The 14,571-nt window shown below is 40.7% G+C and overlaps 1 protein-coding gene and 2 non-coding genes across 4 annotated transcripts; all 3 read right to left on the minus strand.

Annotated features, from left to right (window-relative positions):
- Positions 1-1,434: 1,434 nt before the first annotated feature.
- LOC103696489 (40S ribosomal protein S3-3) lies at positions 1,435-13,464 on the minus strand. 2 transcript variants are annotated; one of them, XM_026800914.2, is made up of 6 exons: positions 13,257-13,464; positions 12,936-13,083; positions 12,631-12,802; positions 9,937-10,006; positions 9,679-9,810; positions 1,435-1,859 (listed from the first exon to the last, which is right to left on the minus strand). In XM_026800914.2, the coding sequence occupies exons 1-6, from the start codon at positions 13,284-13,286 to the stop codon at positions 1,719-1,721; spliced, it is 693 nt and encodes a 230-aa protein (XP_026656715.1). In that variant the 5' UTR covers positions 13,287-13,464; the 3' UTR covers positions 1,435-1,718. The 2 variants fall into 2 exon arrangements, with proteins under 2 accessions (XP_026656715.1, XP_008776367.1); XM_008778145.4 differs by having other exon boundaries at positions 9,952-10,006; positions 13,257-13,463.
- On the minus strand, positions 10,301-10,444 carry LOC120108958. The gene has a single exon (XR_005510059.1). It is a non-coding gene; the product is annotated as a small nucleolar RNA snoR143 (small nucleolar RNA).
- On the minus strand, positions 11,095-11,265 carry LOC120108959. The gene has a single exon (XR_005510060.1). It is a non-coding gene; the product is annotated as a small nucleolar RNA snoR143 (small nucleolar RNA).
- Positions 13,465-14,571: the final 1,107 nt, after the last annotated feature.

The raw sequence follows: 14,571 nt of genomic DNA on the forward strand, positions 1-14,571 counted from the left end.
AGATAACTAGCCAAATGCGTCATTGATTGAAACCCTCAACTTGAACGGTCATTGCGATCTTCACTCAATCTTCTAGCATATTCACCGACATTGCAGCCTTTCGGAGTCTGATCAAAAGAAAAGGGATCCTTTGAGTTATTTAAAAATTGTTACAAAATTGCACCATAGCAAGACAGAGTGGCACCATCAAAGAGACACTAAAAATAGCATCAAAGTTCAATTTAGTTTACTGTGATCAAAAAGAGGAGAGTACAAGAGTTTTAAAGACTTTACATTGATAGAAATTCGCAGGATCATTTAGAACTCGGCTAGGACTTGACTAACTTGTAAAAAAATAAATAAATCAAAAGCCCTAATGGCGGTTCTAGATGCTAAAATCTAACATTGATTTATTTACCGTTAGATATGATCACATGATATGCTAACCAACACCCAATGCCTCCAAATTTGACTTGGATTCAAACAAACTACCCGACCACATGTTTTTACTATTCAAAATATATTATGAACTGACAGTAAGGTTATTATAGTCCATTTCTATCCTTCAGACTATACCACTACAAGTCCGGTATTTTGGCCATAACTTTTTCATTTGAAGTCATCAAAATCTACAGATAAGATCTTTTTTTTATTAAAAGTATAATATGTATTTTATATAACTTTCTTAGGAAAAAAGATGTCCAACCAAACATAAGCCACTTTAAATGTGCTATTTCTTCGTGATCAACCAAACATGACAAAACACATCATATTCCTAAAAATTATTTTTTCAAAACAAATCCTTCATGTTCTCTCCATATTTGGCCTGCCTTTATCCAATATAGCCCTACAAGATATTACAAAATCCAAATCTATGGCAGGTAGGTCTGTCTTCTTACTTGTTCTCAAACAAGTCCCATGAAAAATTAACAGTCCAAGATCTTACCATAATTTGCAACCTAGTCTACCACACCCTGCCTTCCTATACATGACAGGCTTGTAATATCACAGAGCCTCACCAACCTACGAGAACAATACACTACGCAAACAATATACTACACACCAAGCTCCTTTAGGAGAATACGAATTAAGTTAAAGCTTACATTACAGAAAAAGAAAACCCATAGACTGCTTTAGCAAATACTTAAGCATGAAATTTACCAAGCGGCTGTGAGATAAGCTCAGAAATTTTGATAGAATGATATTTTGATTTCAATTTTCTGGTCTGCAGAATTTTTGCCGAGCTTTTGTACTCACATGCTACTTCAGATATCAAAACAATAGGTTCGAAAAGAGAAGGGAAAAAAAAAGGACTGCTTCGGTTGCAACATACTAAATAGATTTAATATTCATATAATTGCTTTAGTTGAATAATCAGATATATGATATTATGATATATACTAAAGGTAAGGTATCAATTTAGGTGCACTTGATACTCACATAAACAAAACCAAATTAAAAAGTCATGTAACCATTAAAATCCTCGACTTCTCACTAAGGCCAACCATCCAGATTCATAACAAGATTAAGGAACAAAGAATAAGTCTGCAAAACCGGAAAAGAAAAGTGCAAAATAAAACATTTATCAATCATCAAAATTGCATCACCAATAAGCCTAATAGAACAATACTAAAAAAAATCTGCTTCGTCAGCTTCACAGCATGGACTTTCCTCAAGTTCATCACCCTCTGCAGAAGTGATGAATCTCAAAACTCCAGTACTAAAAAAAATAAAATTTCCTAGACCATTAGAGGCTGAGTTAACTCCTCTTCCTCCTTGGGGGTGTGAATTGTAACAAGATCCGGCAACGGAGTAGCAGGACCCTGCTTCCCCTTGGGATCCCAATCCAACATAATCTTCACCTTGATGCCAAGGACTCCCTGCACAAGTTCAGTAACAGGAGTCAAATTGATTGCCATGTACTTCAAGCGTGGCAGCTGACTTCAGTATTATGCAACTAAGAAATTGTAGCAAGGACATGCAAAGGCAAAGCCTAAGTTGTTATGCACCCAAGACATTTACCTCTGTCTGAAGCTACAATAATAGATATTAGCATAAGCATCAAGTGGCAACCAACTCAATCTTATCAATTTACAGCACTAAAAAAAATCAGGAAGGCAGAAAAAACTTACTACTAGAACACAACTGTCAGAGAGATTCATAAAAGCAAGGCAGCAAAAGTTAAACAGGTTTTGGACACTATGTAAATCTATTAACAGGTTTTTTTCCCCCAGTTTAGTTGTTATGGTCAGTTGGTAAAGCTAACATCCCGTTAAACTCTTGATGCAGGAGCATTACCCTCATTCATTTGGGTGTGACACATTGGATGCACATTGGATCTAGGTGTGTGAGGGAAAAATCAAGTCCAAGTTGTGGTGTGTTTGAGTCCATATAATAAGTGATTTAATTCACAATCGGTTAGTGTCTCCAATGCCTAATTAGATTGAGTCCAAGGCATTGATTGGGTCAAGTGGAAGAAATTCAGAGTTCAGATCTAGTTGAAATCCGTGACAGGTTGAACACCATATAGTATTTTAAACATTTCGGAAGCTACAGAAGTCTGATTAAGTTGATTCAAATTTTGTTGGAAAGTAGACATCCGTAGCTTTCTAATGACTATAAGAACATGAAATTTGGAGATCGGATGAAATTTAAGGAGTCTCCCGAACTTCATGCTGATGTTGGTACCCGAGAAGGAGTTCCACCTAGATAAATATTCATGGCATGCGGCTGAATTCCTTTTGATGGGTTTCAATCCACACCTATAGATATGGATCTTAGGTGTTTAGGCTTAGGTGTCAAGGTATTTGATTGGTCAATTAGAAAATTTGAATTTTAAAAAAGTCCTCATGTGATTAGGAGTCCAATTTAAAATTCTGTGTAGTCCTTATCCTTTGCCAACCTTTCTTTCTATATAAAGGAGGGTATGATGAATGAAATTAGCTTTGGATTTCGAAATTGTTATTTGTTTGCGTGAAGAGAGGCTACTCCTCTTGCTGGTGCGACGCCAAAGGGGCTGAGGGAAGGTGGGACGCCTCCCCTTCACTCCATTTGAAATTGGGTTGGTTTTGGATGAGATTTTCCTAACTAACTCAACCTTATCCTTATCCATTCTCTTTCTCCTCACGCCTCCACCCTTTGTGTGCGCCATCCTTGCTTGCCACCTCATCCACCAGCAATTTCCTCACGCCCATTACCCTCTCACATCCTCCCCTTGGGTCGAAGGCAATTCAAACTCTAATTAAACCCATTTCAGCCTACATGCAAATGAACCAACCAATTTCAGCTGCCCACTAAACTTGGTGCCTAGTTTTGGTCCATTGGCTGACCCTCCTTGAACCCAATCTCGCCATCCAGCAACCCATCTTCTTCCTCCTTCCTTCCACCACAAAGAACCCTAGCCTCCATTGCCATTGCTTAGAGAAAAAAAAAATTCAGCCATCATCAAAGAAGAAAAATTCTGCAGCCCACCCCGTTCGGCGTCAATTGGTATCAGAGCGAATCCTTGTCGCCATGAGTACCAGAAGTGGTCGCCCCTACAACAATGAACGACAACATGCTGAGATGATGGCCGAGCTCATCCAGCAAGTGGCGGCCTTGAATTAGAAGGTAGAAGTTGTTTGGGATCATCTCTTCCCCGAGCCAAACAATCTTGAAGACGAACATGCTGTCCCCGCGCAACCTGAAAATTCAGAAGTGCCATTTGGAGGAGACCCCGACGTTGAAGCATTCTCCCCCGGGGGTCTATCACCCCAAAGGCCACCTAGGGGTCAGCGGATGCCCCCTCCAAACGTTCCTCGTATGGGGAATAATTTCAGGAACCCCTATGTTCATCAAAATCAGCGGGAGCGCAATGATCTCGACGATGTCATGAAGCGGGTTCGTGTAGAAGTTGCTGATTACAGCGGAAGCATGGACCCAACCCACTTCCAGAATTGGCTGATGTCTCTCGAAGACTACTTCGAATGGTTCAGCATGCCCAATGAAACCAAGGTGCGATTCGTGAAGATGAAGCTCAAGGGCCAAGCACGCATATGGTGGCATAGCGTTGAAGAGAAGCTTCATCGACTCCGACAGCCCCCTATCAATGATTGGAAGAACATGAAACTTCGTTTGAAGGAAAAGTTTCTTCCCCTTGATTATGAGGAGACACTCTTCGAAGAACTTCTGAAACTTCGTCAAGGAAGCTCTTCCGTAGAGGAGTATACGGCCCGATTCCATGAGTTGATGATCCGCAGCAACCTCACGGAGACGGATCGACAATTCCTAACTCGGTACCGATCCGGGCTGAGGGATGACATCAAGAGGGAGCTAATGACGACGCGCATCTTCAGCCTAGAGGAGGCATACCAACTCGCCATTCGAGTTGAATCGCAGCTACGACAAAGACGCCCTGCGCAAGCCCCGGTTGCACGACGATTTTCTGAGCGCAGCACCAACCGAGGAGTTCCATTTCCTCGAGGTAACGCCCCTGCTTTCAGATCTGAAACCTCTGTAAATAGAAGCACATATCAGGAAAGGGGTGCTCCAAGGGCTAATGAAAAGGGTAAAGGTCCTATGCCACAATCCACGCCGCAAGAGAAGAATCCTGTTGAATGCTACAAGTGCGGCGGGCGAGGCCATTTCGCCATTGTTTGTCCTACCCGAGACCAACGATTTGCGTTGGTATGTGAGGAAGATGAGATCATAGGACCCTCTGAAGTCACTCCTCCCTCTCAGCCCGCTGATGAAGAGGGAAATGAAGGGAACGAAGAACATGATGAAGAAGCCCCTGCGGTGGAGCTAGAAGCTTCAGATCTACCCGTGTGCGTCGTGCGACGGGTTCTTACGGGTTGCAAGCAAGAGGAGAACGTGGAGGAAGATTGGAGGCGCACCAATATCTTCCACACTCGCGTCGAGCATGCCAACAAGTCTCTAAACCTCATCATTGACAATGGAAGCTGCATGAACATCATTTCCGAAGAAGTGCTGAAAAAACTGAATCTGAAACCGGTACCCGCATCCAAAGCCGTATCGGGTAAGTTGGATCGAAGACTCCTCCATCCCTGTTAAACAAAGATGCTTGATCAGTTTTTCACTTGGTAAGGACTTCCGAGATGAAGTATGGTGCGATGTTCTGCCCATGAAAGCGTGCCATCTTCTTCTAGGAAGACCTTGGTTGTATGATCGTAGTGTCAAGTATGACGGTCGATCCAATTGTTATTCTCTATATTGTGCCAACAAAAGAGTTGTGTTAAAGCCCCTTCGGATCACTGATTTTACCTCTGAAAATCTGATAATCCAACGGATTTTAACCATGAGAAAGTTTGAAGCTTGTAGCCGAGAGATTGGAGTCATGTATGCACTAGTGTCTAGGAAAGTTGGGGCTGAAATTTCAGAAATTGTTCCTCCTGATTTCAAGTCTATATTGGATGATTTTTCTGATGTAACCCCTGAGGACCTTTCCAAGGAGCTTCCACCGATGAGGGACATCCAACATGCCATAGATTTGGTGCCCGGTTCAAGCTTACCGAATCTTCCCGCATACCGGCTGAATCTGAGAGAACATGAGGAGCTTCACCGCCAAGTCCAAGAACTTTTGGACAAGGGATTCATCCGAGAGAGCCTCAGTCCATGTGCCGTCCCGGCTCTACTTACTCCCAAGAAGGATGGTTCATGGAGGATGTGCGTGGACAGCAGAGCAATCAACAAGATTACAGTGAAGTACCGTTTCCCGATCCCGCGGCTTGACATGCTGGATTTGTTGCATGGAGCCACCATCTTCTCCAAGTTGGACCTTCGAAGTGGCTACCATCAGATCAAAATCAGACTTGGGGATGAGTGGAAGACGACATTTAAGACCAAGGATGGCCTCTATGAATGGATGGTTATGCCGTTTGGTCTCTCCAATGCGCCAAGTACTTTCATGCGGGTTATGAATCAAGTGTTGAAACCGTACATTGGGCGCTTTGTGGTTGTTTATTTTGATGACATTTTGATTTTCAGTCGTAGCCGTGTGGAGCATCAGCAACATCTTCACCAAGTGCTTCTTACACTTCGATCAGAAAAACTTTATATTAACCTGAAGAAGTGCTTCTTTGCTGAATCACAAGTACCATTTCTTGGTTTCATAATTTCAGATCAAGGTGTTGCAGCGGACCCGGAGAAAGTTCATGCCATTCGGGAATGGCCGACGCCAAGTAACATTCATGAGGTGAGGAGCTTCCATGGCTTGGCTTCCTTCTACCGCCGGTTCATAAAAAATTTCCGCAGCATAATAGCACCAATCACCAATTGTATGAAGGCTGAAAATTTCCGTTGGACGCCAGCCGCCACTAGAGCTTTTGAAGACATCAAGGAGCGTCTAACCCAAGCCCCAATTCTTCGACTTCCAGACTTTGATCAGCTCTTCGAGGTCGCTTGTGATGCTTCTCACGTCGGGATTGGTGGAGTTCTGAGCCAAGAAGGTCATCCCATTGCTTTCTACAGCGAAAAGCTCAACGACCCCAAGCGAAGGTATTCCACTTATGATATTGAGTTTTATGCTATGGTTCAAACTCTTAAACATTGGAAGCATTATCTCCTACATCGAGAATTTATCATGTACACCGATCACGACTCTCTAAAGTACATCAATTCACAAAAGAAGCTAAGCGCGCGACATGCAAGATAGGTGAATGTACTGCAGCAATTTACTTTTGTATTGAAGCATAGACCGGGTGTAGAAAATCGAGTCGCTGATGCCCTTAGCCGGAAGACACATGTTCTCATCCTCTTGAATGCAGAAGTAACGGGCTTCAATGATCTGAAAATTCTATATTCTACTGATGCATATTTTCAGCCTATCTACGCCGAAATTTCAGCAGGGAGTCACCGGCAGCATTCTGATTTTTTGATCCATGACGACTTTCTCTTCCGTGGCACACGCCTATGTATTCCAGAAACCTCTCTTCGCGACCGCATCATCCGGGAGGTTCATGAGGGAGGTCTTGCTGGTCACTTCGAGCGTGACAAGACCGTCGTTACGATGGAGGACAGGTTCTATTGGCCGACCCTGTGCAAGGATGTCCACCGAATCATCAAACATTGCCGAACTTGTCAACTAGCCAAGGGAACAAAATCCAATGTCGGCCTCTACTCTCCACTACCATTGTCGAGCTCACCATGGGAGGATCTCAGCATGGACTTCGTGCTTGGGTTGCCCAAGACGGCACGAGGACATGATTCTATTTTTGTCATTGTTGACAGGTTTTCAAAGATGTCGCACTTTGTGCCCTGTGCGAAGACTTATGATGTATCACGAGTTGCTGATTTGTTCTTAAAAGAAGTGGTTCGTCTACATGGGCTCCCGAAGACTATTGTATCTGATCGTGATGTCAAGTTCGTTAGCTATTTTTGGAAGACACTTTGGGCGAAGCTTGGCACCCGTCTTTCCTTCTCCAGCGCCTATCACCCCCAAACCGATGGGCAGACCGAGGTGGTCAACCGCAGTCTTGGGAACCTTCTTCGATGCTTAATCCGGGATCATGTGAAGTCATGGGATCTAATTTTACCCCATGCTGAGTTTGCCTACAACAGCAGTGTCAACCGTACCACAGGATTGTTACCTTTCGAGATTGTTCTCGGATTGAAGCTGCGGCGGCCTATTGATCTTGTACCACTTCCCATCAACACAAGGACCAGCGAAGGTGGTGAAGACTTCGCCAGGCACATACAAGACATCCATGCTGAAGTTCGACGTCGTTGGGTCACCAACACCGAGATTTACAAGCAACAAGCAGACCTGAAGCGACGTCCCCTGGAATTCAAAGAAGGAGACCTTGTGATGATGCGGTTGAGTGCTGAACGCTTCCCTCGCAGAAATTTTCAGAAGCTTCATCCTCGTCGCGCCGGTCCCTTCAAGATACTGAAACGAATGGGACCTAATGCATATGTGCTTGATTTGCCTGAAGACTTGCAGGTTAGCCCAATTTTCAATGTTGAAGACCTGCAGCTTTACGAAGGACACTATGCTGAAGATGAAGACCCTCCAGCCATACCACCATCACTACCACGTCGATCAGCCCCTAAAGACACCATTGAAGACATTTTGGATGATCAAATTGTGTCCACACGTCGAGGGGGATATCAGAAATTTCTGGTTAAATGGAAAGGCAGATCAATTTCAGATTGTTCTTGGTTAAAGACGGAGGAAGTCCAACGGTTGAACCCGGATCTCTACGAGCTCTATCAGTCACAAAACTCGACAGAGTCGTCTTTTTCCAGCCGGGGAGAATTGATGCAGGAGCATTACCCTCATTCATTTGGGCGTGACACATTGGATGCACATTGGATCTAGGTGTGTGAGGGAAAAATCAAGTCCAAGTTGTGGTGTGTTTGAGTCCATGTAATAAGTGATTTAATTCACAATCGGTTAGTGTCTCCAATGCCTAATTAGATTGAGTCCAAGGCATTGATTGGGTCAGGTGGAAGAAATTCAGAGTTCAGATCCAGTTGAAATCCGTGACAGATTGAACACCATATAGTATTTTGAAGATTTCGGGAGCTACAGAAGTCTGATTAAGTTGATTCAAATTTTGTTGGAAAGTAGGCATCCGTAGCTTTCCAATGACTATTTAGAACATGAAATTTGGAGATCGGATGAAATTTGAGGAGTCTCCCGAACTTCATGCTGATGTTGATACCCGAGAAGGAGTTCCACCTAGATAAATATTCATGGCATGCGGCTGAATTCCTTTTGATGGGTTTCAATCCACACCCATAGATATGGATCTTAGGTGTTTAGGCTTAGGTGTCAAGGTATTTGATTGGTCAGTTAGAAAATTTGAATTTTAAAAGAGTCCTCATGTGATTAGGAGTCCAATTTAAAATTCTGTGTAGTCCTTATCCTTTGCCAACCTTTCTTTCTATATAAAGGAGGGTATGATGAATGAAATTAGCTTTGGATTTCGAAATTGTTATTTGTTTGCGTGAAGAGAGGCTACTCCTCTTGCTGGTGCGACGCCAAAGGGGCTGAGGGAAGGTGGGACGCCTCCCCTTCACTCCATTTGAAATTGGGTTGGTTTTGGATGAGATTTTCCTAACTAACTCAACCTTATCCTTATCCTTATCCATTCTCTTTCTCCTCACGCCTCCACCCTTTGTGTGCGCCGTCCTTGCTTGCCACCTCATCCACCAGCAATTTCCTCATGCCCATTACCCTCTCACGTCCTCCCCTTGGGTCCAAGGCAATTCAAACTCTAATTAAACCCATTCAGCCTACATGCAAATGAACCAACCAATTTCAGCTGCCCACTAAACTTGGTGCCTAATTTTGGTCCATTGGCTGACCCTCCTTGAACCCAATCTCGCCATCCAGCAACCCATCTTCTTCCTCCTCCCTTCCACCACAAAGAACGTAGCCTCCATTGCCATTGCTTAGAGAAAAAAAAAAATTCAGCCATCATCAAAGAAGAAAAATTCTGCAGCCCACCCCGTTCGGCGTCAACTCTTAACAATCAACCTCCCAGAATCAGACCAAAAATTGAATATCAATTAAATAATTTTAACCAATCTTCGCATTCAGGATCTCAGGACCTTCTAGATTTTCTTGGATGCATTTTCCTCAGAAAACCATACAAGTTCCTCAGTATGCTCCCATAATTAAAAAAATCTGGGCTTCCCCGAATTTCGTCGTCAGAACATAAGTTGGATATATGCTTAATAACATGGGCGGCTGACCTGTCTAAGAAGGACATGTCTCACAGCTGAATCAATGTATTCATTAACTGGTTGACCGGAGGAGATCATGTAACCATCCTTGAACTTCATTGACTTGGCACGTTGTGCCCTGAGCTTTCCACTCACTATGACCTGGAAACAAGTCACTTGCTCAGCAGTGAGACAATCAATACCATACTCAAACAAAAGATATTAGCATGATAGCTTTTCTGATAAGAAAATATCATCAAAATGCACAAAATTGTAGCATTTTCTTGCCATCCAAAGACACACCTCGCAACCTTTAGCACCACTTTCCATGACAAAGCGGAGGACTCCATAGCAGGCCCTGCAACATCAATAAGAATCTGAGACTTAAAGATGTATGACAAGAATTCTTATAGTATAACACCACAGATGCATTCATTCCTTTTTTTTGGCAACCATGCATTCACTCTTTCATAATGCAAATATTTATACAAGGCCTTCAACTTAAGCTTGTGATAGAGAGAGAACAAAAACATGCCTCCAGAAAGTGAATCAAAACGAGCATACCAATAAAATTACTGCTGCACATAGAAGGAATTATATTCCCGTTGTTTGCTTTCTAGGAAAAAAACAACACTTGTAAAGTAATAGGGAGGAATATGCGATAGAATTAGTAGATAACTGGCATCAAAGATCAGTCATCTGTGGATCCATCCCCACGGTTGTCTGGCCGCTGCCGCCTGAACGGCTTTGCATCTATGCACTGTTGTTAAAGGCACCACTATTTAAATCTGTGCAGCCTTATAATCCAACAAATGCAGTAAGCAAACACATTTGTGAAAGCAAGAGAATGCATGTGATGAGTTAATGAATGCTGATTTGTGTGAGATCAAATTGCCAACAAGCACAGTCAAAAAGAATGAAAAGAAGCTTGTAATGATATCTCCCTTAATGTTGATGCCAATAGGAGTACAGCAACCAAAGTTGAATTGACAATGTATCAAAGAATCATCTAAGGACTGCAGCATTATGGATTGTTCATAAGAATTGCATGCCTAGACTTTATAATTCGCAAAACCTTGTAGATAATGCCATTAGCAAGAGCTAAATGAAACCATGCACTTGTCTATTGAAAGATATGATCATCTTCTTTCAGATATCGCTAGTCGACAAGGTTCTATTGCAATCTAGGAAATTATAGATACTTTGTTGCACCCAACAAACTGCAGAAGAAATTTGCATGAAGCCCTTGTCTCTGGTAGCACATCTAATAAGAATAGAATTACCCAAAAGAAAAGAAAAAAGAAAGAAAGAAAGAAACTTCTGTTGCATTTGTCTTATATTAACTTAAAAAATTAAAACATAATACGTTCTTTGCTATATATTGTAGTCGATTTAAGTCCACATACTCTTGCACAAAATGTGCCCCACTTTAATGACAGGGATAATAGATGTGACATAGAATCAGGGGACAAATGGTTTTCAGATTTCAGACCACTCACCTGTAGATTTATCTCTACAGTTGTCTGGTTGCTGCTGTAAAACAGCTTTTCCTGCATGCACCATATCTCGAAATCTCACTAGAAAGACGAGTAAGACCTCATATATTGACAGGTGCATGCTTACTGATTATGCACATTAGTAACAGACCAAAAAAAAACTAAAAGCCTATTTGGATAGTCCAACGGGATAGTCCAAGCTAAAATGCCGTGGGAAGAAAAAAAAATCCTCCATGGGTCTTTTTTTTTCCTACCTGCAGCCCAACAAGCCTACAAGCCGAGATTTAGGTAGGCCCCTAAAAGATGTGAGTTGAACAGGCTAATAGGCCTGATTCCTGTAGGCTTTTAGCCTAGTCTTGCAAGAATATCCAAACAGGCCTTAAGTGTGTATGCATATCCACACATATACAAGTGCACAATTACTAAGGATGCTGTCGTTCCTATGCATGAAGCATGCATGCCTCCCATTTACATACCACACAAAACTATGTTGTACTCTCGTGTGTGATGCATACTTCTTTATACGAATACAATTACAGGGAACATATGGACATATGAGATGGTATGAGTAGATAAAAATTTCAATCAGTCTTCTGTGGAACCATCCCTGCAGTTGTCTGGCCACTGCTGATTGAATGTCTTTTAGTCTATACAATGTTTCTCAAATCCCACAACCGGAAGTCGTGTGGCCTCAATCATCCAACAAATTCATCCACCAAATAGGGAAAGATCACATTTACATAAACATATGCATGCAGGGAGTAAAATCCCTTGCCGAGAAGTCACAAAATTACATGAGAGATCACAGGAACATGCATAACAATATACTTTGCATAAAGAACTTTTTAAAAAAATGGTCTTTCTAAGAGATAGAATGAAAGCATACAGTCTGTATCTGTTAAAACATATTCTTACATTACAACTATCATAAAGCATTACAACTGTCATTTCCAATTTGAACAGAAATGGCTAAATTTTTGTCCTTTAATACTTCAAAATGCCACATCAATTAACTTTTATACTCATCAGGTCACATGATTCTGAGTTTTCCTTGGTAACAAGCTCATGTATCTACCCACCTAAATTCTGAAGGGATGCTTGGATGCCTGCGGGTTTTTCTAAACCAGCTAATCATCAAACATGATTTGTAAAACAGGTTTTATGAAAAACAGGGGGAAACCGGTTTTTCCTAAAACTCACTTTTCAGATTTTATGACTTGTCTGCTTTTGACAAACAGATTTTACAGAAAGCAACCAAACAACCAGTCTTTTAAAACCTATTCATTTTGAATTTTTTGTAAACCTGTTTTACTAAAACTTGCCAACCAAACAGCCCCTGGAAGATCTTAGGAATGCTATAAAATATAAAGAACAATTAACCACCGTACTTGGTCTATTGACATATGGGGCAATGGAAAAGGCATGAATTCAAGATGTTAGAATGCATATAAACAGTGGCCACTAGAGGATGCGCTAAGTAAATTACCTTCGAACAGCAAGGCCACCGAGAAGCTTATACCGGAGGGACTCAGCCTGAGCAATGGCACAGAGCCCTCTGTTGTTAACCTTCTCGGCATAAAGTTCCACGCTATTCTCCGGAAAGTTGAACCTTTTCTGGACCACCGAGGTCAGCTCCCTTATCCTCCTCCCCTTCTCACCTTAAGCAAACAAAGACCAAACCAAACCAAAGACATCTCAGGCAACCCCAAACTAATCCACTTCAAAACCCTAAATTCTCAGTCCTTTTACAGTTTATCTAAAAGGAAAGGCGGGAGAGAAGGAGAATCCTACCGAGAACGTTCTGGGTCCTGGTGGCCCGGATGATGATCTCGGTGCGCATCGGCGTGACCCGGACCTCGACGCCGGAGTAGCCGTCCTCCGCGAGCTCCCTCGTTAGAACCTCGTTCAGCTCCGCGTAGAACACTCCATCCGCCACGAACTACAATAGCGCGAAAAATCGAAAAAAAAACACCAAATAAAGGAATAAGAAGGGTGAAAACGAGAGAAATTTTAGGCCTAGACTAGAGAAAATTTTTGGGGAAAGGAAAAAAAGGATCGAAGAAGGTGATCTGGAGCAACAGAGGGTGAGGGTGACGGTCAAGGAGGGCCTGCCTTCCTCTTCTTGCTCATCTGAGTCGCCATGGTTGGAGATCAGAGCGAGCTCCTCTCTTTGAGAGGAGTCAATGAGCTCGGGCAAGAGAGAACCCTAGAATCGTTCGAGGAGGCGGCGGAGGGCGAGCGGCCGGGAGGAAAGACCGAGAGAGAGGGATTTATTGCGGTGGAGACGGCCCGGAGAGCGAACGAGTTAGGGTCGAGAAATTGAGGCCCTGTTTGCAGGAGTTTTTTTTTTGAGGGCCTCCAAAAAATACTTTTAGATAAAAAATAATATTTGGTAAAAATTTCGAAAAGCTGTTTCAGCTTTTGCGGAAAGCTGAAAACAGCTTTTGGAGGGAAGCTCCAATTTGCAGCTTTTCGAAAATGCTGTTTTCAGCTTTGTCGGAAAGCTGTATTTTTGACAAAAATGCCCATATTAAAATATAATAATTACATAGTTTGTTCCTTTATAAACCTAAAAATCTGCTGGAGCCAAGAACCCTAGCCGTCAGACTCCCTTCCGCAAGAAAAATTGTTAGAGAGATAAATGGTCATTCGGAGGATGAAAAATTAATTTAAACTAATAATTAAAATATTTTATACCTTTATTATTGTATTATACTATAAATATTATTATATTACATTACATCACACTACAATAATATGTTATTTTAAATAATTTAATATTATGTTATATTATGAAAAATTAATTTATACTAATAATTATAATATTTTATACCTTTATTATTGTATTATACTATAAATATAATATTATAATACGTTATATCATAATACATTAATATGTTATGTTAAATAATTTAATATTATGTTATATTATGAAAAATTAATTTATACTAATAATTATAATATTTTATATCTTTATTATTGTATTATACTATAAATATTATTTATATTACATTACATAATAATACGTTAATATGTTATGTTAAATAATTTAATATTATGTTATATTATGAAAAATTAATTTATACTAATAATTATAATATTTTATACCTTTATTATTGTATTATACTATAAATATAATATTATAATACGTTATATCATAATACATTAATATGTTATGTTAAATAATTGAATATTATATTATATTATGAAAAATTAATTTATACTAATAATTATAATATTTTATACCTTTATTATTGTATTATACTATAAATATTATAGTATATTACATTACATCATAATACATTAATATGTTATTTTAAATAATTTAATATTATGTTATATTATGAAAAATTAATTTATACAAATAATTATAATATTTTATACCTTTATTATTGTATTATATATAAATATAAGATCATAATACATT

This window comes from Phoenix dactylifera, unplaced genomic scaffold (assembly GCF_009389715.1).
Source record: "Phoenix dactylifera cultivar Barhee BC4 unplaced genomic scaffold, palm_55x_up_171113_PBpolish2nd_filt_p 001676F, whole genome shotgun sequence".
Classification (NCBI taxonomy): Eukaryota; Viridiplantae; Streptophyta; class Magnoliopsida; order Arecales; family Arecaceae; genus Phoenix; species Phoenix dactylifera.

Bases quoted from the DNA above. Each gene is read 5' to 3' on its own strand.
- LOC103696489 (XM_026800914.2), bottom strand. From the start codon at position 13,286: ATGGCGACTCAGATGAGCAAGAAGAGGAAG. The intron at 13,084-13,256 runs GCAGGCCCTCCT...GCGCTATTGTAG, and splicing joins AGATGAGCAAGAAGAGGAAG to TTCGTGGCGGATGGAGTGTT. The intron at 9,811-9,936 runs GCAAGAAAATGC...ACTTGTTTCCAG, and splicing joins GCGAGGTGTGTCTTTGGATG to GTCATAGTGAGTGGAAAGCT.